General features: G+C 39.8%; 1 protein-coding gene across 3 annotated transcripts in view; it reads left to right on the top strand.

Annotated features, from left to right (window-relative positions):
• RASA3 (RAS p21 protein activator 3) overlaps nt 1–27,052 on the top strand; it is a 130,201-nt gene that overhangs the window by 40,590 nt on the left and 62,559 nt on the right. For all 3 annotated transcript variants that reach the window (XM_014251635.2, XM_005516578.3, XM_014251622.2), the window contains exons 3-4: nt 9,395–9,498; nt 21,356–21,450. In XM_014251635.2, the coding sequence (XP_014107110.1) occupies nt 9,395–9,498; nt 21,356–21,450 (199 nt within the window). The remainder of the gene's footprint in view (nt 1–9,394; nt 9,499–21,355; nt 21,451–27,052) is intronic.

Genomic DNA, 27,052 nt, shown 5'->3' with positions numbered 1-27,052 from the left:
CTCCCAGTGAATTTCTGTCTTCAATGGGACCCTGCCTTCTCCTTGCGTTTGTTTTCTGTTTTCAAATACTATTTTTGGAAAACTTGCTGCTTTACAGTCTCTGAATATCCACTTATAGACGTTGATATCAACTCAGTTTTGCATTTAGCCATATAGATGTTTCCCTGTCTTTTTTTTTCTGGGGCATGAAAGAAAAGCAGACAAAAATCCCAAATACATGAGTGGTAATCTTGGGATGTCTTCCCAATCTGTGGGTAGGAATTTCTCTTATTTTGTGAGGCACACTCAAACAACTTCTTTATCTTTCATGACTGTGTTTACATCTTTTAAAACAAATGTGTCCATAGACATCCAGAAGAAGATGTTTTTCAGATGATACCAGACACTACTACAGTCACCTATTGTTTTTTATAGCATTCTGGGATGAGCTGAAGGGCCAGTCATACTGTTCATTCTTTAGTGCTTGTTTGCAGATTGATTTAACTCATTGAGTGGGTTACCGGGCAGGTGAGGCTTATGTGCCCTATGGGCCATGTTAATTTCTATGCAGCAGAGAAATTCCTGCTCTCACATACAATGCTTCTTTGGCAGGAACTCACCAACTTAGTCATGAATTCTGTTGGTCCCTTTTTCTGAGGTATTGCTGCAGTGATACACAATGTTTGGGAGCAGATGTGTGAAGCTGAGACAATACTAGACTGAATTGAGTTCTGCCTGAAACTCTGCGTGGCTGGCATTGGAGTGGGTGACACAGCTTGATACAATTCTCCCCTATAGTTTGAAAGGGGCAAGCACTGTCTCAGATCTCTTCATACCTGTTTTCTACTTCCTGTCACTTCATGCCTGGCATGGGACTGGCTTGCTACAAAGTTTTAAGAATTGCTTGTATTTTTACTGATGCTGATAACTCCCTTGTCTTCCAATGAGCTCAAAAATTATTTTTATGTAGTCTGTTGAAAACAAGATGCTTTGTGTGAAAATGAGTTACGAGGTCTTTCATGTGCAGTCCTAGCAGTGCTGATTCTAGAATGTCTTCTTGTTCAGATTTATCCTGGAGAAACCCATCTTTTTGCAGCATTTATGAATTATTTTTTCCTTCTCCTGCATGAAAAGGCTTGTAATTGCTACAATGTCTTTTATAGTTGGGAATTACTTTTTTTTTTCCCCTCTTTTTTCTCATTTGAGCTTCTTCAGGCTTCTTTTAGGCATTGCATAAATGTATATTTTTCCATGCAGGCCTTCTCCTGGTGTAAAGCTTAAATAGGACTGACAGATGAAAAAAAGGAAGCAGTTATCTCTCCTTCCCAGAGGGACTTGGATGAATGTTCAGTTCTGGCTTGCTTGGAATATCTGTTATAGAACCTTCAGGCTCTGACTCATCATCTCCTGTTTTATGCTGGGACAGTGTAAGAAGTTGCCTCCCTGAGTTTTGTCCTAATCTTCTGCAATGTATTTTCTTTTTTTATTAGACTGTGGCAGAGGCATGAGAAGACAGCTGAGAGCAGTAACCTTTTAAATCAACAATGCATGAATCATTCAGAACTCAAAAAAATTGAACTAGCACATCCTGTTGTCCAGTCAAGTGCCCTTACCAGTGCTCTGAAGAGAATCTCTATGAGCTTGATGCCCTTTATCTAAAGGGTGTCTCAAAAACTGACAGGAGCCAGCATGGTGAATCTTACCTCTTCTGTTCAGCAGTCAGGTGGGGCTCATAAATTACAGTATGGAACTTAAATCATTCCTGCCACCCAGCCTCTTGGCTGCTGTTAAACTGGATGGTGGACACGTGCTGGAAGATTTTGAGGACTGCTGCGATAAACTTAGTAGTGTCTAACTGAAACAAGTGTTTCAGTAAGTCAAGTGTTGGTTACCACTGGGGCAGGCCTTCCTACAAAACCACAGAGCAACCTGAAAGTGCTGCTTAAATATGGGTAGTTCAGGATCATCCCACTTCTTTGGGGATCTTCAGGCAAGAATAGTGAACGCGTGAATTGGTCAGACCAAGAAATCCAGGTTCTCAGGGAGAGAATCTTGAACTCTTCAAGCAGCACTGTTTTGTAAACTTGGCACAAGCTTTTATTAAATTCTAAGAAGGTCACATGCAAGTCATAAGATATGAGGGAGAGGTCAGTTAGAGCCAGGATTTAATATGCTCTCTGTTTTGTATTTGTCATTCAATATTTATATTACCATCATCTACAAAGACACTGAATAGATTTGGATCCATTCCATATAACCTAGCAATGATGTACCTGAAGGGACTCTTGTATTTTATGTCCTGAGGAGCAATGTTAGAAAGACCGTGCTTTTTAAATGCAGGGATCTACAAATTTTCTTTAGTTCTGAGCTGCAAGTAAACAACTTGACAAGAATTTTGCCTATTATTTCCCTTTGCTTAATAAACTACTTACCTTCCTCCATTAGGAACCCTATTTCAGGTTCCACCATCCAGGAGTGTTTTTACAGATATTTTCCAAGGATGAACTTTCTTGGATTGTTGGTGTTAAGACTAACTTTGCCTTTGCAGTTTGCATCAAATGTGCCCATTCACTTAAAGGGCAGTGTCAGCTGCAACAGGAAATCAAGGCAGCTTCTCAAATCATAGGTGAAGAATGGAAGGAATGTGACATCTCTAAATTTGTTTCAAGGATATGAATAAAGGCAAAATCTGTCGTACGCCAAGACTCAAATGTCTGACAGTGTGTGCTTTAGAGAGGTGAGCCAAGCATCTTGTGTCTGTGATTATTTAGTTCACCACTATTTCACTGAAGGATTTTTCACGTGCTAAACATAGTGATCAAAGCCTGAATGAAACAGCAAATGAAGCCATAGGCACTTTCCCCACTTTCCCACCCCCAGTCCTCCCTTCCTCCTTTTTTTTTTTTTTTTTCTCTTGTCTCTGGTGAACATAACAATGAGAACTACAAGTCTGCAGTGTGCTTGTGACTGTATATTGAAATGTGCTGTAAATTCATAGTTAAGGCTATGTTCTCCTTAATAAGTGGCTGCTCCGTCTTTGTTTTAGAATTAGATCTGGTAAGAAATTCATCTAGTAGCTCTCAGAACTTTCTTTAAGTTATTTTACTGCCATATTTTATGCTATTTTCTAATTCAAGGTTTGCTTAAATCCTTTCTCCCGGTGTGTTTGGAGTTTATAGATGCATAGCTAAACTTCTCATGTTCTGATAACATCTTGGACGCTGGCCACTTCACAAATTTTAAACACAAAGTTGTTTCCCTTAGTTGGAGCATTGCCAAGATTAGCTGTTGTATCTGAGTTAGCTCCATTAGCTGTTTCTACATTCTTACATTGCCAGCTCGCCTCCTTTAAATAACAGCTCTCCCCAGCCCAGAGGCCTTAAGCAGAGAGGCTTTGAGGTGGATATTGTAATGTGTTCTGCAGCTTCACTCCTGCATGTTCTCAGGGTCTGCTGTCTTCTGCATGTGACAGCACCTAACTGTGGCTTGCATTCCTAATAACAATAAACTTCAGTTCTGGAACACCCCAAGCTTCTGACAGAAAGGCTTAAGATTGGTAGGGGTGCAACTTCAGCCTGGTCAGGGATATTATTGAAGCCGAGGGCTGCATGGCTGTGCAGGGAAGTAATATAGCTGGGAAGAGTGCCAGTAAGGGAAGCAAGACTTCATGGAAGAAGGGGAATGAAGTGAACCTTGAGACCCAAGGTAGGGTTTATGAATGAGAGTGCTTATCTGTATGAAAAGCCACCCATGTGAGTAACAATTGCTGGTGTTGTAGGCTGCTTTGAGTGATTAAAAAAAAAAGTAAATGCAGCTGTAATGTGACTTCTGCTGTTTGTGTGTGTCGTCTTACAGAATATTTTGGGAGGTGACCAGGGGCCAAACGGCTGCTGCTCCAATTTTTCATAATCCTTGTAAGCCTCATTGAGCCAAACCAGCAACTGTCAAGTGAGGTTGATAACTATAGCTCATGTGTCTGTCTGTCTCTTCTGAGCACAGGACTGAGAAAATGCACACTGCTTTATTTTTTTCTCTGTGTAGTTGGGCTGGTTATGGGTATAATAAAGCACTGTTCATCTGAGTGTCTCTGTACAGTGACATGAGACAAAATTCACTTAGGCTCAGTGGGTGTCTGGTAGACTGTGGCCAGCACTCTCAACAGTGGGCATAAGTTACATGTTTGGATATAGATGTTGCCTCCTGTGCCATCTACTTCCTTTTGCATGTCCTCTGCCAAATCTGTGCTTCATGTATAATATTAATGATTTTTAATAAACTGTGTCAGAAAGCTACCGTGACATCTGCCAGCTCTGGCTTTTACAGAGCCTGTCTTACTTGCCTGTTGTTTTCTGGTTTTGTGTCCAGTAGGAGACTGAAGTACATTCAGATTTTATTTGGCTTTCTGTATCTGCTTTGAATAAACCTTCTCTCTTCTACCCCACTCCCTTTACATATGCTTCAAAGCATAGTGTAAAAAGTATTAGCCAAGTAGTAGAAGAAGCTTAGTAGTAGAAACAAACAAGTGTGCTCCTTTGTACAGACTGATTTTGCTTCCTGCTCACATGGTGATGTGAACTCTGGTGTTCAGTTCATGCAGCAGGATGAATTCAGTATTTCTAAACCTTTTAAAATAGTCAGAGGATGTGGAGTTGTCTGTGGCATGTTAATAGTGCTTACTTTTAATCACAAAAGCAGTTAAAAAAAAATCCATACACAAAGAATTCTGGTTTGAGGGGTTTCATTATTATTCATCGTGCAGCTCTTTCACTTCATCCACTGATGTACTGGTGCCAACACAAAAACAAAACTGCTTTAGCGAATCCTGAGTATTGAGAAACAAGCATGAGGTTTTGTAACACAGCCTGAAACTAAAGAAATGTTTTTACACTAACATTTGTTATATGAAATATTTCCTTTTCTATTAATATCATTTGTGATGATCTCAGTGGATATATGAAGCTATGAAATAAAGTTGGAAGTATGCTTCTGGAATTTAGTAAAATATGTAAATATAAACAATTTTGGAACCCTTTTTAGAGGGTTTATTGTATTTGAAGTAAGGATTCTCTTCCTTACTTGCTTTCATTCCACTTGATCTGCACAGTAATTTTTGTTTCTCTTCTCCCCTGTCTCCTTCTGAAAATATCCACTGCCAAAACATGCATTAGAAGATGTTCAAAAATAGATATCTTGAAATGGGGAGGGCTGGACAGCTGTAAGAAAGTGAAACAATACCTAGATGGATCTTTTTTAATTTTGTTTTCTTGGTATTCCTGCTCCCATGCCATGAGCATTCAGAACAAGTAGGTTTTTGGTGAGGGGAGAGGCAGTATGCCTGAAGATTCAAATCCGTTGCACTGTTCATGCATCTATCTGACTATATTTTCTGTGTGTATCTTCTGTGATGAGAGCCATGGAAGGATATTAGGGGAAGTGTCCTGAGGAGAGATTGATCAGTGCATGTGTTGGTACACATGCTGTGCAGTAAGAGAGCCCTGTGCTTCGTGAGGAAAAAGGACTGCTTAGGTTGGGCTTCCCTCTTTCAGGACGTATTAGGGTGATACGCATGTACTGAAAAAGAAATAAGAAAGGGGTGTGAAGTGAGAGTATGTGGAATAGAAGGCTAATCAGACCCTTGTGTGCCTGAAATCTTGGAGCAAAGATTTAAAAATTGGTACAGGTCTTTCTCCGTTTCTAATCCCATCAGGAAAACAAGAGACAGCTACTTAAGAACAAGCCCCGTTTCATGACTAAAGGCTAGCTGATATCTGCAGTGATACTCTTCTTGTTGCTCTGATGACAAAACAGAACTGAAATTATCAGAGCTGTTCTAAAGTTAGTAGTCCTTACTGAAGAAGCTGGGTTTGAAAATGCAATTGTGTTCAGCTTGGAAGGAGATGAATTGCATTTTCAGGGGAGAGCCACTGTTTCTGGCCGTGCAAGTTCGTGCTCTCAGCAGTTGTCTCCTATCACTTGTTTGAAGTCCAGAAGAAACTGAAATAATGACAGCACTGGTCTTGGCCATGCCCTTCCTTTGTAATCATGTTTGTGTGCAGTTTATGCTGCCAGGGTTGGGGAGGAGGCCCTCACTGTTACTTGTCCACTTTGAATGATTAAAATTTCTCTTGAGTGTAGAGCTGATTCATCTATAAGGAAAGTTTAACTCAAAACCTCTAAGTTGAATCTGAACTTACTTGGTTCTTGTAAGATTTCTGAGTTTTTGGCTGGGCTAGTTCTAGTATTTGTTTTGGAGGATGTTGTCAGACTCCTGAGGGCTGGGTAGGCAGATGTTGCTGCTTTTTATTAATTGCTCTGTCAAAATAAAAGTACTCACTGAATCCCCATCAGACAAATTCTGGCTTTTTGGAGAGAGGAGACACTGAGGGAGGGATTTAGCTGTTCTTTTGGAAAAATGGCTCTGGAGCCCTGGGGTTCTCGCTCAAGATAAGTTAGCTTGGGAAATAAATTATAGGATTTGACTGCTGCGACCTCTTGCTCTTCAGGTCTTGATGGTAGACAAAGGAAGTACTGTTCTGAAGAGATACATGGAGAAAAAGCACACTTAAGTGGAAGCTGGAAGTATTTGTGTGGTTGCATTTGATTCTTTCAGAAAGAAGTTACTGTTTCTGCAGAACTACACGAGATTGGGTTGGGAACGTATCAGATTTATCTTGATATGTATGCTTAAGTTGAAGCTTTGCTGGCTAATTACCCAGTGCAGAGTGAGTGTGCTTGTCTTGGAAATCTGCTTGCTTAAATTAATTAAGAACCAGTGCGCCCCAGGGGTGTTACCTGAGTGATGAGAGGTTATGAATCTACAAGGGGTTCAAGATCTCAGAAGGGAGAAGCCAAGAACAGAACAAAGCTTCTCTTCATTTGATGGTGGCTCAGACTGCACTGCTCAGGCTTATAAACCTTGTGCCAGTAGTAGTGACCTGATGTGGTCCCTGCATGGCTAAGTCAGCCTTCACAGCACTTCTTCTCTTAATTAGTCTCTTTCTTATTCTGTGCATTGGGCTAATTACCTTCCTGTAGTCCATGCTGCTTTCCTGACTCTTGTTTGTTTGGCGGTGGTGTGATCTTAGTTGATTTCTGCCTCTGTTTAACACCATGGCAAACATTAATAGGAGGACTTGCCAAAGGTTCCAGTTGATGGCTCTTCCCTGCTCTTCCCCCCAGAATCATTAAATTATGCTCAGTATAAGTCACTTGTATTTATGTTACATTTAGACTTGCAGTGCACTGAAGCTTCTCTCATATTTTTGATAGAGGATAGATAGATAGAGATAGATATATAATCCACAGTTCATTAAGTATCGTTTCATTCTAAGGTCATTAGTGAATAAATTAATCTGTCATGTTCTTCCAGCAGAAAGGATAATTTTATGGCTGAATAGAGTATTAAAGCTGAGAATGATGAAAGTGTTCTGCGTGTATAATGCGCTAGATATTTGGGCAATATTAGTGCATTTGTTTGGCCCCCTAGGGTTAAGCCTATGTGTGAAAACTTGCACCATGTGATGTGCACAGAATGAGGCCCTCAGGGCTGCCAGCAGAAGCATGGCTGCTGGGACAGTCATGGAGCTCCCAGTTTGGTAAAAGCTGCTTGTAACAAAGAATTAAAGTATCTTGTGCCTGAAGTGGTGGCTGTGAAATTGTTGCTTCCAAGTAAAACATCTCAGAGCAGAATGGGTGAAGAAAGATGTAACAGAGTGCTGAATCGGATGGGGCAGTTGGGACAGCCAAACCAGCTGCCATTTCCAGCTGTCAGGGTTTCCTCCCCTGCCTTCACAGTAGGGATGACTGAGTGGGCCTCACATTGGTTTTTATAACTTACGGATGGATGCATTTATTCCAAGGAATGGGAAACCGTTTCAGCGGTGGAAGTTTAACCTGTGGGTACACCTTGGGCTTTGCTGTTCATCCAACATGTGTTCTTCCGTGTGGCCAGTGGAGTAGTGACTTTAATAATGTTCTTGGTGAATGCTGGGTGATGCCTCTGTATTTCATTAAATTAATGTGGCATTTTACCTTCAAACAAGGACTGATTAGCTAATTCACAGTGCCTTTGTGTTTTAAGGGAGACTTGTCAGCTAGCTCTTGAGGGAACGTGGTAATTCTGAGGGAGCCTGTTTTTCCTATAGGCAGAAATACAAGCGAAAACGTATGGTGGTGTAAAACATCCCTGAAAGAAGCCAGGGGAATGACCTTTCCTGACAAAATTCTGAAAAATTTATAAGTTAATCCAAGGAATTGTTAATAACTTTTGCATATCTAATTTTCTAACATAAAAAAAATAATTAATACGGCTTTAAACTACAGCACAATTCTGTCTCATTTTTGAGCTCAACCAAGGCAATAAAGAGGTCTCTGTTTAAGAGGGGAAGAAAAAACTTGCTGGCTTTTGGCATGTTGGAATTAGATTTATTTTTAAGTCTACATCTGCAGTGCTTGCTGTATTTGTCCATGTGACTTGAATTGCATGCACTCATTTAGATCTACTGAAGCATGAGTTACTTAGAATGAAAGGTCTGTGTAAAATGGTAGACCTGTCAATGAATAAATAATGTTGATATATGCTTATAGTTCCTAGGAGTAAATCCTTAACCATGTAATTCAATAGAGAGAAACTGAAAGGGTTGCTGTGAGGTGTCTGAGGGTTTTTTTTCCCCATTTAAATTGGTGGGATCCAAAGAAGCCCCTTAGGTCCCTAAAGAGCTTTTCATGCTGAGATAGTACTTTCTTCTTTTTTAAAATGTGGTCTTACTGTAAAAAAAATAAAAATTATTCTATACAATTCCACTATACAAAAGTAGATATTCAGTGCTCTGAGGTATGGTGCCAGCTCCAAGGCTTAGTTACTGTCAGTTGGCTGGATCTGACTTCAAATAAGAAACTTCACAGGGGATGAGAAAAGATGCAGTGGCTGTAGGCATTTTATTTTAAGTATACTAAATGCTTAAAAAAAAAAAGCCCTGAATCATACTGTGTTTTTCTCATCCTGTTCATGTATATGAACTATGTGTAATTTGTGATCTCTATCCTAATGTTCTAATGTAAGCATTCTGAGGCAGCAGGGGCCCCCTTCTACTTTCTCCCTCAAGGCACTGAATGTTAACAAATGATGTGGTCTCTGCCCCCTTTGTAAAGGAACACTTGTTTTCCAGACAGAACCAAGTATCTGCTCTTTTTTGCTCATTAAAAAATCTTGTTTGGTGGGTATTTAAGATGTTTAGGAAGAGTCAAATTGGAACAGTGCTTGAAAGTGCACATCCATTGGTGGGAAAGACCATCACAATCCAGAGTAATATTCCTGGGTGTGAAATGCCTTGTACAGGATACCAACACTAATCTATTTTCCTTTTTTTGTGTGTGTGTATGTGTTTGTCTATGTTGGTTCTTTTTGTTCACTCAGCCCCTTCTATGGAGAAGACTTTTACTGTGAAATTCCTCGGACCTTTCGCCATCTGTCATTTTATATTTTTGACAGAGATGTTTTTCGAAGGGATTCCATCATAGGTATGTGTTCATAAATTACTACTTTTCTTACAGCTTATTTCTCTTGGATTTTAATTTTTACATCGTATGTGGTCTTATGAGTTGGGGGTCTTAATAGGACTCATGATGATAGTGATAAGTGCTGATCAGTATTGTACTTCTTTTGTCAGTTGTCAAAAATGCCTTCAATATTACATATAAAAACATTGGGGAGATAAGCACTGTCTGTTAGAATAGTGAATGCAGATTGCAGTTTAATTAAAGCAGGCCTGAAATCTTGTTTAAATGTTGACAGCCTCATTTGTTACTGCAAGTGTTACTTCTTATTTTTTTTCCTAAGTGGAGGGCAGTCTTGCAGTTTTCCAGGACCCTGACACTTGCCTGCATGCAGTACTGTTAAACTATGGCAACCTTAACAACAGGCTGAGGAGTAGCTACTGGGTGTAGGTTCCCCAAGTACAGTGATGACAGAATTTTGTGGAGTGTATCAGAGCAAGCTGTCACCTACATAGCTCTAAAAGAGTTTCAGTGCTTGCTTGAGATTGGCAATATTCCTGTACACAGGTATTATTTCCTGTGTATTTCATCTGCAGCAAATTGTGTGACACTCCATTTATCTCTTTGGGGATAAAAGCCTTGTAAAGGCTTAGTTGTTATTGAGGGAAAACAGCTTATATTTTAAGTCACTTGAATATTTTGGATTTTTTTTTTCAGTTATTCATCTCTTTTGAAATAAGTTGTGTGTGACTACCATGGCTAAAGCTATCATGACAGAGGTTATAGTGAGGAAGTTGTCAGATGTTGAGCAACGGTTTGTATAATGGCATAAAATTTATTATCTTAAACCATGGGGTGGTAGTGCAGATATTTTACATCTATCTTTATATAATAGTAATTTGTCATGCAGTCACAAGCATTTTCTTTAATTATTATTTTACATATGAGCTGTGAACGCAGGTCATCATTCTCTTTGTCCATAAGTGAGTTCATGTGTGTAAAGCATCCTGGGGAGGAGGGAGTCAATTTCTGATTATTGAGTGAACTTTGTCAAAGCTTTTTGTTCTCGCTGATGTCTAGCTTCCCTTGTACTTGGAAAGTAACACCTCCCTTCTTTCAACTGATGAGTTTTTCATTGTTGAAATTATCTGATCTCTTGTGTGTCACCAGTTTTCAGCAGCTGTAGAAACCTATCAACAGGCCAGGGACTTTTCTTGCTCAGGGCTTTACTCCTTCTCTTGGAAAAATAGTCTCTTGAACCGCTTAATAGATGTCAGACATATGAAATTGCCGATAGAGAAATTAAAATATTTCTTTCTCCATGTTTCCTAAGTTCATGTTTTAATAATCAAGCTCTGATGTTGGAGGGGAATTATTCAGGAGCTGCTAAAGTAATCTTAAAGGTACTGGGAGCAGTTTGTGAAGAGGACATGCAGGAAATATAAAGACTTTTGTTTTCATGCTTGAATGATTGATCAGGTTTTAATTTTTCACTCACTTCAGGAAATGGCAGTGTTAACTTTTGTATGTGTTGCAGAATCCACAGGTAGGCAAACTGGTATGTTTCTGTGATCCTAAGAGCAGTATAGTAAGGCCTGGGTTGGAAGGGTACTTAAAGGCCATTTAGTTTTGACACCTCTTGTTGAAAGATGGTGGACACTTTCCACTAGACCAGGTTGCTCAGACCTCCATCCAGCTGTCATTGAACACTTCCAGGGATGGGGCACCCGCAACTTCCCTGGGCAACCTGTTCCAGTGCCTCATCACCCTCACAGAAAACAATTTGTTCCTAATATCTACTCTAAACCTACTCTTCATTTAATGTCGTTCCCCCTTGTCCTATCACTACATTTACTACTGTAAAAAGTCCCTCTCCAGTCTTCTTGTCAGCTTGTTTAGGCACTGGTAGGCTGCTATAAAATCTACTTGGAGCAATGTCTTCTCCAGGCTGAACAGCCTGTCTTCACAGGAGAGGTGCTCCAGCCCTCTCATAACTTAGTGACCCTCCTCTGGACTTGCTCCAGCAGGTCCACATCCTTCTTGTGTTGGGGGCCTGAGACCTGAGACAAAGTACACCAGCTGGGGTCTCGCAGGAGCAGTGTTAGAGGGTCAGAATCACCTCCCTAGACCTGCTGCTCACACTGCTTTTGTTGGAGCCCCAGGGTACCCTTGACTTGGAAGTTTGAGGTGCACATTCCTGGGTCATACAGAGCTTCTTGTCCACCAACATTGACAAATCCTTCTCTTCAGGGCTTCTCTGAATCCATTCTCTACCCAGCCTGTCCTTGAGCTTCTGATTGCCCTGTCCCATGTGCAGGACCTTGTACTTGGCCTCATTAAACTCCACAAAACTCCCACCTGGGATGGTCCCACCTCTTCAGCTAGTCAAAGTCCCCCTGGATGCCATTCCTTCTCTCCAGTGTGTCAGCCAAACCACATACCTTGGTGTCAGTGTTGATCTAGCACCAGAAGTCAAACCTCTGGTGTTTCCTGTCTACATTGAGATTTTACTATTGTAGTATTATAGTATTTTTTTCCTCTCTTCCTCCCTCTGTTCCCCTTCCTCCTTATTACAGGCCTATTTTGAAAAGCGTTTCAAAGATACGGAAGTGTGATAAATAGCAGTAGAGAGAAGAAAAATATTAAATCCAGAATTCCTGCCAGTTTGATACTACTCTCTAGGTTAGGCTTGTAGTAGGAAGATTTTCCAGGAAGAAAAGTGTTCTGGAGTAACTGCTTGTAGCTATTCTCAGTAGTTCCTATTGAATGGGAGTCAGCAGCTGCAAAGCTCAGCAGTAGAGTTTTTTTTTTGAACAAGTGAACTCTTTAATTTGATAAAAGTCTGTAACATTTAAAAGCAATTGTTGCTCTATGTGTATCTTCAGCTCAGATTTTAAGACTTAAACCTTTTCTTGAAGAGGCTTGAGCAAGGAAGGTTTGGAAGATGTCCCTACTGAAAGGGGTGGTCTGAGCAGAGCTAGAATGAACTCTTTTCCACTGAACCACCAAATTCTGCAGTCAGGGGCCCTTTGTTTGCATTCCAAGGATCACTCATAACATTCTGTTATCAGGAGAGACTTCTGTTGAAGAATATGTGGTTACTTGTGCTCATCCAGCAATGAACTTTCTCAGAGGAGGGGGCTGTGGGGTTGTGTCTTCTATCCAGAAGAGGCTAATTTTAAGTCCATATGTTACCGAGCTTGTGAATTTACCTGTGTGTAGTTTGCAATATTTGACATCTCTTTGCATTGTTTTTTTGGCTGGTTTTGAGGGAGTTTTGAGACAGAGAATTGAGTGCATATGGGTCAGAATGGTGAAAATTTGGTAAGTAGCTATTTTTGAAGATGGTTGGTTAGCAGAATTCCTTTTGGCTCACTGTTAAATGTATCCAAGAGTTTCTCTTGATGTTACAGTACTGACTTCCAGGGCTACTGGAGCTCAGGCATACTTTTATTAATTAGAATATGAAGTATAAGTTTGCGATGGTAAATTCTTTAACTTCAGAAATGCAACTCAGTGGGTGACAGATGAGAATGGTTAAGCTACCAGAAGCGGAAGATGTGGGAGAGGGACTAGGAGAAACAAGAAACCTCTGACACAAACTTCCGAGAGGAGCCAAACAAACTCAAAATGGAACATGTGTAGCAGATATGTTTTGGAACATACTGTAGTATTTTGGCATACAGGATGGGAGGATTGTGCAGATAAAGATATCTTTTGAGTTTGTATGTTTGCTTATTACATTTGCATTTTCTTAATCATACTTGCTAAGTCATCTGGGATTTTGTTAGTTTAACAGACACAACTTTTGAACAATTGTTTTGGAAGATTCTTAGATACTGGTTGAAATGCAAATATAATGAAGAAAATGCAGAATTCAGTGGATCTGAAATATTTTTTTTCATTTTTTTAGATAAAAAATAGCAAATAGTTACTATGAAGGTAAACTAATCTTAAGCTGTTGTTTGATTGATATTGACTGGTACTGGTTAGACTTTACGTACTGATTTATGTAGTATGTTGAGATGCTTTGAGTAGGAAATATACTACTGAAAGCAATGGTAAATGCAATTTAAAATCACATTTGCTTGTTTCTGAATGATCAAATAGCAGTAGTAGACCAATTTGCTGGAATATGTCTCTAATATGTAGAGTAGCTAATTCCGTCTAATTACCACGAGAAAAACATACAGGAGATGGGGCTGTCTTGAAAAACTGTCAGTTGGTGCCCCTCCAGTAATAATGGGGGAAAAAGATGTCTTTGACTAGATGCAGGAGAAGGAATATTAAGATAGTAGTGCTGCTATATCAGGCAAACGTTCTTTAATGATTGTTTTGATAGTTTTCAGCTTTTTAGAGATGTCGAATGAGACATGCTGTGTCTGCAAGTACAATAAACTGGGCTTCTCACACCTCAGTTACTAAGCTAGATTTAGTGAGAAAAACCATGTTTGTGCTATGTCCTGAGGTGGTATTCTTCTGGGTGTGTAATGAATAGCTCAGGCTGCCAGGCTGTGACCTTAAACATACAGCTCAGTTCAAAAACAGGAAATATGCCACACCAAATCACTTAAAACTTTGGTGAGAGATTAGTTGATATCATCTGTCCTTTGGGTGACAACTACACAATTATTTATCCTCTACTTAAGTCAGTTTGGTTTTTTTTCACCTTAGCACTTCATTTGTTTTGGTAAGAGGTGCATGAAACTGACTGGCCAACATCTGTGCTAAGCAGGAACTGAATAGAACAAAATGCTGCTGTGGTGATGGGAATGGAATGGTGCTGAATAAAGCACAGATATGAAATGTTAGAGCTTTTCAGTGAAGGAGCTGAAAGTCAGTGGGAGAAGACTAGTCTTACATTTACAGTAACTTAACTGCTCTAAATCATCTTCTTACAGATTGGGTGTTTTGTATGACAAATTGGATGCTGGCAGGTTGTAACTCTCTTCCTGCTTAATGCTGGATGAGGTGAAACAAAGTAAAACACTAGAACAAATTTGCCTTCAGAAGTAGTTAAATTTAGCTAATCTGGGCTAAAGTAGATGAAACCAAATCATAGCTCTTGGAGACACTCACAAAGTAAAAACACCTTGGAACTGAATTGTTTGAGGGTTGCATGTTTGAGTTAGCTGTGCCTTTGTTAATGGCTACTTCCAAAGCTGAGGAGGTATGTTTGCAGAGTTGCCACAATTTATTGCCAAACATCCAAGCAAACCATCCACTGTCATTAGGTAACTGTTAGCAAATGCAGCAGAAGCATCACCTTTTTTGTTTCATTATTTTACTGGTTTAAAAGAAAACTAATGAAAAGAATCATCCCTGATTAACTGCTTCTTGCTAGTTAAATGCAGGAAAGATCCTCCAATACAGCATGAAGCAGAGACCAAAATTAGGTAGTAGGAAGTAGTGTTCCTTAGTATGTTCTAGCCTGACCACGGCTTAGGCAGTGGTTTACTGTTTCCTTAATGTACTGGTGGATGTCATGGGAGTAATCTATCTACTCAGCATGATATAAATAAAAGTACTAATGAAATAAGGGAAACAGATGACTCTTCCACAATGACAAGTCTCAAAAAAGATATAAATTAGAATTATCCTTTGAAAGGTTCTCTGAAGCTACATAGAAAGGCTTAAGTGAATACTTTCTGCATAGGATAAGTTGTTAGGATACACTCACAACATGTGGGTTTTAATCACATTTTAATGTTTTAATGTAGCATTCCTACAAGAATAGGAAAACAAAGCTGAGCTTTCAAAAAGTGATATTTTTTCTTCATCCTAGAAGTGCAGATATAAACAAACTACTGAGCATGATGTTAGAACCTCAACTGTCTTTTCATGGAGCCCTCCTTCTCCTGATGGCAAGTTTTAATATTGTCTGTATATAGAATGAGGAAATGAATGAGGTGGTTGTTCAGTGCAGGTGGCATGCCCAGGGTTTTGGTGCCTGCTGTAAGGCAGACAGCGTTGGCTGCAAGTCTGGAGTTCAGGACTGCTCTCCCGTTGCAACCAACCACAGGCTACACCCAGTGTCTCAATTGTAGGGCCATTTTAAGGGCCCAGAGAACAGCTGGCAGAGAGTTGATACCAGGGGTGTGGCTGAGGAAGGGTATTTTTTGTTTGTTTGGGGGTTTTGCTGTTTTTAACAAGAAAGGAGAGCAGAAATTCAGGTGTAAGCCAAGTGAGATCTCTTGCATTGTGACCAGCAAAACAACCCTGATAGAAGATAGTTCAAGCAATGCTTCAGCTTTCAAGGATAGAAGCTATGTTTTGTCCACTTTTTGTCCACTATGTTTTGTCCTGCTTTTCTCTGCCTTATTATCCAAGATAAATCCCAAAAAGGGGAAAAATGGATTTAATAAGTGATATTCTTAGGGTATTTGGACTAGTTTAGAAAACCCAAACAAATGAAATCGGGGTCATGAATATCACATACCTCAGTACTCTCTGTGGATGCACTAATGCTGTGCTGGAAGTGTTCTGCTATTATTGCCGCTAAATTCTTACCCATTGTAGCAGATGGTCTAATAGTGCTTGTGCTTCATGGTGCACTGCACAGGAGCCGTGAGGGAGCGATTCTGCTGCTTCTAAGCCTCTGAAGCCTTATGGTGCCCCTAATTCTCATCCTTATCTTTGTAATTCTGAAATAGGGAGTTTGCTTGTTTTGATCCTTTTCTGTGTTATGGGAGAAGTGAGTGAATTTGTGCTGTTCCTGAACAAGGTAGTCAGCGTTTCTGTACTTTCATTTAAAGACAAATAACTTTTCATACAGATAATTATAAAATTCTAGGTAGGCTGGAATAGCAGTGATGCTTCTTGTTTCAAGATAATTAGGCTCTCACAGCCTAAAGTGTTGTTTAAAATTGATTCTGATTTGTCCTTAGTCTTTCCAGCTATTGAAAGTGATTTTCTTTGTGCACCTCCATATCAGCTACATTAAATCAACACAGTGATACAGTGTGCCTGTGCTCTTAACATGCATGGAAGCAACTTCTGGAGTAGCTTTGAGGCTTGCTTATTGCCTAATACTGCATTATATAGGAAGGAGTCAAAGTCTGTTCAGAGCTGAGAGAAGACTCAGTTTATTAGGCTTTTGGGGCCTTTTAATGTGTGACTCAGACACAGCCCTTTGCTGTAAATTAACTGTACTGCAGTCATTATTAATGAGGGATATTATATTAAAAAATATTATATTGTTTCAGCTCCCTTGGAAGCAGTGTGTAAAATGCTGTTGTTTTCACTGTGTAGGTATTCCAAGATACAGATGACCTAAAGAGAAGATACAAGAGCTCTTGAAATGCTCTGGTTTTAGGCTTCTGTAAAATAACTGTTGCATCCAGATGTGTTGGATCATGTTTCATGATAGGTAGGGCTTTGTGCCCTTTTAAAATGACAAGCTCCTTTCCTATTGCCATTGTGACTACTTTTTCAGTAAAGAAATCTGCTACTAGCAGTTGCATCTGTCATAAATATTCACATATCTCATCTGCAAACAAGAAAGTTTCTCTTAAAAGGTGGAATGTAATCCTTCAACCTTTGCCAAACCCTTTTGTCGCCAACAGGTAATGCAGACAGAAGGTGGCTGTGTACAGATGGAGAATGCCTGAGGCAAATTATCAATTTTGTTAGTCTTTGTAATGGAGATGTTGACCCTGACTTAACAAGCCTAGGCATGTTCAGGGACAAGTTAATGGGCTGCACTGACTTGCTCTGCAAAATGGTTTGTAACCAGTGAGGGATGGGCACTGAGGCTGTGGTGCTTCCACAGGCACTTTCCCAGGTGGTATAACCAGCAATTCCTACCCTTCTCTGTTCAAAATCTCTGCCTCTGTGCCCAAATTACTGATTGCCTTCTGTCTTCTAGCTATGTTAATGTGACTCCTAAATGGGGAAGCTCTAAAACAGGTCAGTTGAAATGACCTTTGTGTTAAAAACGCCAACACCACCCACATATGACCCATGAAACTTACTTCTTTTTCTCTTCTTGCACAGAATGTTTATTTCTATTGTTTGGTCTTTTTGGATTTTTTTTTATTTGCTTAATTTCCTCAAGTTTCAATATACCCTGCTGAGGACAGGGATGCATGGGTGGAGAATGTAGGAGGCTCTTAAATCAGTTTGTACCAGGGATTATAAAATTAAATTTGCAGCTTTAAAACCATCCAGGGCCTAGATAGTAACTTTATTAATGTGTAAGCTGTCTCCTTAATAATAGTTGGGGTTTTTTATATATTTTTTTTAATTTTGTTTTTTCCCTAAAGAGAGGTTCACAGAAGAAAGAGCTCTGTTGTGACGTGTTGCACCTTTGTTTTGAACACAGGGCTTAGGATTTAAATGTTCCAGTGAAGATCTGCTCAGTCTGAAGTGGTGGGGGTGAGGAGGAGGGGGGGTCATAGGGAAAATGCTGCCACATGGATGGAAAATACACAGGAGTGTGTGGAGTTTTCCTACCCTGCCCCAGTCTGAGGTTCTGGTGAGCATCAGGCTACAGAAAGAAATTAGTTCAGATGAGAAGAATGTTTTTACTTTATCTTTGCTGGTTATTGCTGAGAATCTAACTTCTATAAATGTAACTTACATTAGGTTTTGAAATTACACCTTATATTGTTCAACAAGCTCGGCTATTTCCTGCCTCTTTCCATACAGTGTCTAAAAGCTTAAACAGATGCAGACTCTGCAGCCTGGGGCCGCTCTGAGGAAACCAGCAGGAGTGGCTGGGTGCCTCAGGTGCAGGATTTAGAGTTTCTTGATGCTGTCTGGAAACCACCCAAGTCTTGAGAAAGAGTGCAAGACAATGGGCTCAAGTTTGGGAGCATGCTGAAGGATCACAAAGAGGAAAACATCCTTTAAATGAGTGGTGGTAAATCTTTCTGACCTCTTGTGTGGGGTTTGTCTTCAGGGAGAATTACAGGTTCTTATCGTGTAGTGTCAGGTCAAATGACAGGTGCCAACAGCTTGTGATTATTGGCCTAGATTTAACCTAGTTCTGGTGCTGCTGGAAGTTTGAACCAGGTCAGACATAGGTCAGCCAGTGAAAGAGCAGTGATTGTGTAGACCAGGGAAGAAACATGACCATGCTCAGTACCTGCACTGTGTTATTTGTGGGTCTGGTGATGAGGAGGAGGAATGTGAGCTGGATGAGCACGTGGACATGGCTGGTGTAGGTAAAGAGTTATTAAAAAATTGTGAGGGAAGCTCCTCTGTGTGCATGCAGAAAACTGTTTAATAGGGAAGATCAAGCATATTCTGCCTTACCAGTAATGTATCTTTGTATATGTTTAGACTGGCCGTACTGTAGGCCCTCTTTTTACTGCCACCCTCTTTTTTCATGTGGATCATTTGGTATGCAATGAAAACCCCTGGATAATAGCCAGCCCAGTCAGTAAGTTTCAATCATTAGTAAAACTTGCTTGTGTGCAGAGCAAACAGCACTGTTCAAACAGTTTCCTAATCAAAACAGTTGTATCACCACGTTAACTCCCTCGGAGCTGGAGGCACGTGCCATTGCCTCTGAACACTTTGTGCTGCAATCATGTACTGACTTTGTGGCCAGACCCATCTGGGTTACCCTGCCATCCTTAATGGAGAGAGCAGTGGAACTCCCTGCTGAAAGAGGGGCAGTGATCACACCATTTATCCTATGTACAGACGCAGATATTGGGAAACCATCCTCGAGTTTTCTTCAAGGCACTCCTTACATGGGAGGTGACTGTGAATGAGACTGATTGCGGGTGATGGTGTTTGGAAAGCGTGTGCAATGCTGCAGTTGAATGGAGGATTTCTGCAAGAGATTAAAGGGTAGAGTGAGGATAGCAAGCAGTGAAAGTAAACAATTTCAAGTGAGGTCCAAAGCAATTAGTGGAAGGTCATGCATTTCCAATGTATTCCTCTCAAAGTCTTTTAAAGAAACTAGGTTCCCTGCAAACCACTGTGGTTGGTGAATAAAAGTAGAAGCTTTAAGAAAACAGTCGTCATCTCATGGATTCTCAGCAGAATAACTTGGTGTCTTCTGTTAAGCACAATTCAGATGTCTTATTTACCCTTCCTGCTGTATTATTTTGTAGGTTTGTATAATTTAATTATTGCTTTTCTGAGAAGTTTCGAGTGGCTTGCTCTGCATATCCAATAGAGTCTCCCTTGTTAATCTCTAGTTAAATGTTTGCCAGGAGATGGATCTGATAACCTCTACAGGCTGAGGAGTGAGAGGAGGATGGTGCTGAAGACAGAATGAATAAGATGTAGAAGTAATGGGTCAGAAGTTCTGAAAGGGAAACTAGAGCAGAAACCCTGGAAGATACTATGGAGGGCAGTTGTGGAAGAATGGCAGGGTACTTTAGGACCTGTCACTGGAAATCTGGAAACAGTCATCAGAAACTGTCTGAGGTGACAGAAGCTGCAGTAAGGTAGAGGGTGTAGCCCAGCAAGCAGGAGGGCTGGGTGAAGCCATCCAGCTAAAGGAAAAGGTCATAAATTGAGGGAATAAGGCCATAAATTGGTGTGTAATAACTTGCTGCTAGGACTTCTGTAAGCTTTTAGATTTCAAAAGGGAGAGTGCTTTGTGTTTGCCACTTTCAGACTCTTTGATCGTGTTTCTTCCTTTTCTCTTTTCTTCATAAATGTGTTTTGCTAATGTTTGCTGGGGTAATGTATTGCTGACATCTGGTCAAATTACATGAATTTAGGTAGCCTTGGTAATCTTCCCACAAATCTATATCCATTGATGGGTTTTATCTAACAGCATTTTGTTAAAGAAAGTCTATGTTTTTATGACAAAGCAGTGGTTACAATCTGTGTGTGAGCAATTCCCTTTAGCAGCAAAAGTCTACCCAACCACATTGCCAAACCTCAGCTTCCTCAAGCCTTGTCAGTGTCTCTGACTGCCCTGGATTCTTTCACTTCAAACATGCTGCTTTGCTCAGTGCCTGGGGAGCCATCCAACCCATAGCAGCTTTCTGAGGATCACGTGCTCTTCAGGCATGCCATGCTCAGCTTTGTGTACACAGACACTTAGAAAAAGTTTCATTGCTCCTCAGAGGGTTTTCCATACTGCCTGGGAGAGATTGAGCAGGACAGAAATTTCTGCATTGACCCTTTGCTTTTGTGTGGGCTCTTAGTTCACAGTATAGCACTGGCTGCTGTTACTGTACTTACTGAAACAGATAATTTACTAGTGGTAAGATGAGTATAAAAACGTGGATGTTAAAACTCTTCAGTGTTTTGGGGTGGGTTTTCCCCCCTGGCTTTTCTCTACAGGGATAGCCCTTGGGTGGCTGTGGCTTGCATAATGCGAAGTCTGAAAGATTTGAGTGAGAGAGAGAGGTTGGCAGGACCCCATAATGCAGATGTGGGAGTCTGCTGTGACTTGACATCTCTAGTTGTTTCCCTTCTCCTACAAAACTATACAGTGAAATGCCTCATCCTGAAATATTGTTGGCACTAACATATGCATTTGGGATTGTTACAGACATCAGCCACAAAAAAATCTCTGCAACAGTTTCCAAGTTTTTCTTCCCACAAGTTTAATTACATGTCAGAAGCACAATAATGACATTTTGTTATAAGCATATTTACGAGCTTGTCCATAACGTCCAGTACTTTACTCTGTTAGGTGAGTAGGACTTCAGGAATTTTCAAGTCACTCACGAAATGCAGTGGAAAAAGATTCTCATCAGAACTGTGCAATCCATCAGCATTGTGCTCATCATTATGTATTGTGAAAAGAAGTATTCCCCCCCCCAAAAAAAATTTCCTTGCTCTAAAGCCTTTCTTGAATAGAACAGGCCCTAAATCATTGTTTTAAAACTTGGTTTTGATGGAAACATATCTTGGTAGAGTTACAGCATGTCTTAAACTGTGCTTCTCATTTGTTTTATTTCAGGAAAGGTAGCTATACAGAAAGAAGATCTGCAGAAGTATCATAACAGAGACACCTGGTTTCAACTCCAGCATGTTGATGCTGATTCAGAAGTACAGGTGAGATGGTTAAAAAAATATCTTGGCAAAGGATTATTTGTAATAAGACCATGGCAGTTTCATGGTTTCATAGCTCTAGGGCAGATGTGTTGCTTCCCTACAAAAAGGAAGCGTTGTCCATTAGTATGGCTTGGGTTTACTAATCACTAGCTATTAACTAGTGATAAGTGTAGGGTGGATTACAAGTGTGCAGAAATCATTGGGGGTCAGGATTCTGCCTACAGAAATAATTAAAACTATGTGAACTATCAGGTCACTGATACAAGGAGGGATGTGTTTATCTCAAGTATCGAATAACTTCAGGCCCTATAAATAACAGTTGATTCCTCAGGGAGTGGAGCCATCTTGAAAATAGTATCTACAGGTACTGCTTTAAATAATTGTGTTGGCAGGTTGCCACAGGAATGGCAACAAGTACATCTTAAATGTGGAAAAGCATTCCTTGCTAAGATCTCTCAGCTTTCTTTCCAAACAATGAGAATGCTGATAATTGTATTACTTCAGCCCTAAATTATGTTTAGGTTTTGGTACTTTGGAAATTTTTGTACTCAGTGAAACTCCTCTTTCTGTACTTGCCTTCTTTCGAAGCAGATTCTGTTTTCTATTATGACATTAGGTCTTGTGAAAACAGTCATTATAACAAAGCAAGAAATCAAAATGATAAAGCAGGATACTGTGCCAGTTTGGTTTTGTTTTTTTTTTTCCTGTAAATATATATTACTAAAAATCACTTTTGAACCACAATATTTGTTTAGGATGAGACATGAATATCTGACCTGTGCAAAAGTCTGAGATAAATGCAAGGGGAAATGCCTCTTAGATAGTTCTGTATGGTAGAGTTGGACACAGTGTCTTGACTTTTCAGTCTGTGTGTAGGTCTGCACATACCAGGCTGGAAAATGACACTTAAAATGCATACACATTCCAACATACAGTATGGTCATGTATGCTGAGACATATGTGGAAAAACATATAAGACTAGGTTTTTTTTTGTTTGGAGAGACAAATAATACACCATCGTGCATGTGATACAAAGCCTCAGGACAGCCTATTCAGCCTGTGACATTCTCTTGTAAAATATTGATCCTCTTTAATGCCACATTTCGGTGTCACTGGTGATGGAAAGGCTTTTAACAGGCTTTTAACTTAAGAGATCTGTTCTGTTTACCCTGGTGTGCCTGTCTGCTTACCCCGAAGCCTTTTATGACAGTACCTTTAGCACAATAGATTGAGTGTTTATTTCCTGTAGGATATGAAAACTTTCCCTTTGTAATTTATCAGTTGAATAAAGACAACATTTAGATAAGCTTCTGCATTGTTTTGTTACAATATTTATACAGAGTGGGTTTGTGGAAGCTTTTTAGACCAAAGTGCTTTTTAGAGCAGCACTGGCAATGTAAATTGCAGGCTGCTCTAGCTTTTGGAGTGATTTTTGGAGGAACACAGGATTTGCTGGAAGCATGTTCTCTGTTTGTAATTGTACAGTTTATCACTTCCTCTGTTTGCATCCTTACTAGAGCCCAACCATTAAAAGCTGTTTCTGGGCTCCATGATAAGCATTTATTACAAATAGTGTAAATATGATGTACATGATAGTCTGATTTTATCCATTTATTAAGATATTCCTTGGTCTTTATGTTGAGACTACAAGAGGGCTTGGTTTTATAATAGTGGGAGCAGATCTGCAAATATTTTGTATGAATTCTTATGCAAGTGAAAATAGCCAAATTAAATATTTTTGTGTTTGTATCTTTTACATTTGCTGTATCTCAGTTGTCCTTCTAAGCACTTTTTCATTTGTAGGGGAAAATAGAATACTTGTGTTAACGATGAGTATTTATACAATGTTACTCAGTTTCCCTCCAATTTTAAAGAAAATAGTTGAAGAAATTTTTTTTATAGTTAACATTTGCAGTGAATCACACAAATACTAGTACAAAGGCGGTTTTAATGTGCCGACTATCAGTTTTATCATTGCAGCAATTTTTCCAGTGTAATCTAATGGATTAAACATTGAGCTGTATGCCAGGAAAATCCGGCATCTTCTGCTTTTGTCAGCCAGTGGCTGTTGTACTATTTTCTGTGTTGTACATGACTTCATGGCTATTTAGTTATGCATCACAGCACTCTACTGAGGTAAGCTATTGTCACTCCCATGCTTTGAATACAGTGAGAGTAAATGTCAGAAAGAATGTGGCTTGGGGTTATGCTGTCAGACCTAGAAATTAAAAAAGAAAAAGGAGACCAGGTTTCTAATTATTTCTAATACATTAGGCTGTGATATGAAAGAAACTAGGTAAGAATAATAAACTTATGAGGGACTTACCTTTACCCTGTGTGAAGGCTGAAAATACCCAGGCTTTAAGCAGAGCAGCCAGCACAGTCAGAAAGTGAAAACCACCTTAAAAACAATGGATTGTTCAAATATTAGTGATACTGGATGCTTTGTTTCTTGTGGCCCACTTCTGGGACACGGTCCTTCACTTTTCAGAACAGAAAGACTGATTTGAAATTACAGATAATAACATTTGTGATGTAAGATCTGATATTTTGAGCTATCTGAAGTTTAATGGGAAGAATTTTAAATTTTGTTCAACATAGCTTGTACCTCATTTGTATGACTTCCTGTATGCTTTAAAAAAATCAGTATGTAGAGTGTTAATGTTGTATAACTTCATCACATTGTTTTCAAGGTGTTTAGCTTGAGACTTTGAATCTCATTTTATGGTTTTACAATGTTGCCAATTCTTACTGTCTTATAAAGGTGCTTTGTATTGTCAGGAGTGAGATTATGGCTTCATAAATTTTATTGCAGATAAGGATGTTACTGTCAGCAGGACTGCATTAATTGTCGGACTACACAGATATGAGTATTGCTGTCAGATGCTTTAATGCCACCTCCATTACTGCTTGACAGCAAGTGAAGGAGTCTGGCATGATTGCTCATGTTGAAGAAGAAATGAGGGCATTGTGTGTCTGGGCTGAGTGCTGCTCAGAGGCCTGTGATCTCACAGCACGGTGTGTTCAGTCTCACATGGAGCTGTACAGGTGGGACTGTGCAGCTGCTCAGCCCACAGATGTAGAGCAGGCATTACAACCCACATGCCTTTTGTGGGTTTGGTTCGCTAATTGGCATAGCAAACCTACCTAGTGAGATAATCAACATCTTCAGGTGCATCTGAATTTCCCTTTGCCTGAGTCGGTGGAGAACAGTAGCTACCAGAGCACAGTGTTGTGTCATTCAGCACATGCCCCTTGAAGTTGATAGGCTTTTACTCTGTTGGTACATCAATGCCCCCACAATTTACTGTCTGGTTTTGCTCTCACTAGTTTGAAAATAACATTACATAGTCTGCTCTAGTCCTGTCAGTGGATGCTGTTGAGATACAGCTAGGTGATGAAACAGCAGTTGTGCTCTAGGTAGTTAAGTTTGAGCTGCTCTGTGGAGAACAAATGATGAAACTCCAGCTTGTATTTGTGTTTGGCATACAAATATGAAATGACATGTATCTGAATATTTCCTTTTTAAATACAGAATAAAATGTTAAATGTGATCGGGACGTTTTCTTATACAGAGTACAGAATGGAAGTTGACAGCAGCCATTAATGCTTAATTTATGGCTTAACTTTCCAGACTAAGAAACTTGTTCTGAAAGTATAAAACTATAACCAGGTGGGTTTGTGTGCATTTATCTGAAGGAATTTTAAGTTCCCATTTTCTAATGGAGCCTGCCTCCTGCTCAGTACTGTGCCCAGAGTTAAATGTCCAGTGTCTGATAGTACACGAGCCCATGTATTTTAGTGAGAAGCAGAACAGGAATTGAGCCATTACTGAAAATGGTTTAATTTTTGCATTGAAATAGATTATGAACAATCAGGCAGCTTCAGCTGGAGGGGAGCAGCATTGTAAGCTGCTTGAGGTCAGTACAAGCATGATGTTGCACACTTTATATGGGACGTGTTTCTTTTCTACTAGTCATTTGTCTTTCAGGACCGGCTGTATTCTCATTGTCATACTTTTTGAGGTCTGGAATCAAAAATTGCCATGCTATTGTGCATGCCCTTCTTGTGATCCATGAATGTTTTCCTTTTCTTCATAGAAGGAAGTTTACCCAACAGTAACTGATTCAGATATTTGCCTAGGGCTGTAGATGACAGATGCTCTCAGTGGTCAATGTGTTCTCAGTGGAATTTAAGCCCAAGTGCACATGCACTTTAAAAGGCCTTTCCTGGTTTTGAGTAGTTTTCTCCTGAATCTTTTTTCATATTAAGTTTATAGTTCAAGTCTGTTTTGTGAAGTTTGAGCTTTGCTAGCTAAATACCCTTTGTGTACATGTATTCATTGAAGTGGTTAAAGACCCAGAGATATTCTGATTAATATCTATGTACACCAGCATACTCCAAACCATGTTGTCTGTATATGCCAAAGTGAGGGTGACTTGCAAGGAGTTAGATTTTTCTGATATGTTTTCCTGTGCAGGCTCTTGTTTTAAAAGTTCCCCTTTTCCAGTGTGCTTTGAGTTACTTCCTCCATCTCATTGACAAATGTGAAATAGTCATGTCCTTTTACAGCTGAGTTCTCAGTTTTAAATGACAGAATGATTTTTCCAAAGCCAGTTATACTCAAGGTCTTATATAAAGTCATTGTTGGGGCAAAAAAAGTCTGACAAAAACTTGAAAATTGCTCATTTCCCCTTCCTTCTCATAAGAACTTTGATGTGTCTGATATATCTATTTGGCTATCAGCTTAATAAAAGGCATGTAAAGGGCAGATAACCAACACTGAGGAAGTAAATTGTCTCACATTTTAACCTTCTGTACTCAAAGCTTTGTGCCAAAGATTTACTGATGTTAAATACTTTCTTCAGACACCAGAAGCCTTTCCTCTTCCTTTCACCACATTAGTGTTTTGTCTGTGCAGGCCTTTGGCTATTGTTGATTCAACATGCCTGTTCTTGAGCATGGACTGGTATCAGTGTCGTGTGGTGTGCTATACTTCATAAGTGGAAAACATTTTTTATGGGTATGTTTGGAGAGTACACCTAAAATCCTCTTGTCTTGCTGGACATAACTACTGGCTCTGAAATGCTGCCTGTGTATTAGCTAGAAGAATGTAGCTAAGGCATGGTGTGGTCCTCAAAAAAGCATTTCCTTTTTGTCAGCACCTTCCCGTTAAATGCAGAATCCGTATCCCAAGTATCAGGCTTCGTGAATGAGATCTTGGCCTTCTTGGGGTGGGAGTTTTGCCACGAGTTCATCAGAGCCAAAGTTTCACCACAAGCTTTTTAATTAGCTCTTCTTCATTGAAACTTGTGTGATGGAGAAGTTTATCCTAGATCTGTGGAGGAAGCTGGAAGTGTTACTTTGTTATTTTTATTGACCTTGTTGAAATTTCCAAGGCCTCCCCTGTGTTTGCTTGCTTCCTGTTCTATATAAATTAGTGTTCTCTGTATAAGTGGAGCAAGTCGTGTTGAGCTGTAATGGCTATGTTGCTAATTGTTAATTAAAGTATGTGTTTGAAGATTCAAGATATAATTGTCTTTAGAAGCAACTGTGTAGGGCAGTGTCACTCCATAACTGATGGAATTACATTATCTGTTGA

The sequence above is a fragment of the Pseudopodoces humilis genome, chromosome 2, assembly GCF_049639895.1.
Source record: "Pseudopodoces humilis isolate 2021_Gansu_Grassland_sample_001 chromosome 2, ASM4963989v1, whole genome shotgun sequence".
In the NCBI taxonomy this organism is placed as follows: domain Eukaryota; kingdom Metazoa; phylum Chordata; class Aves; order Passeriformes; family Paridae; genus Pseudopodoces; species Pseudopodoces humilis.
This window is presented reverse-complemented; position numbering and strand designations above follow the sequence as displayed.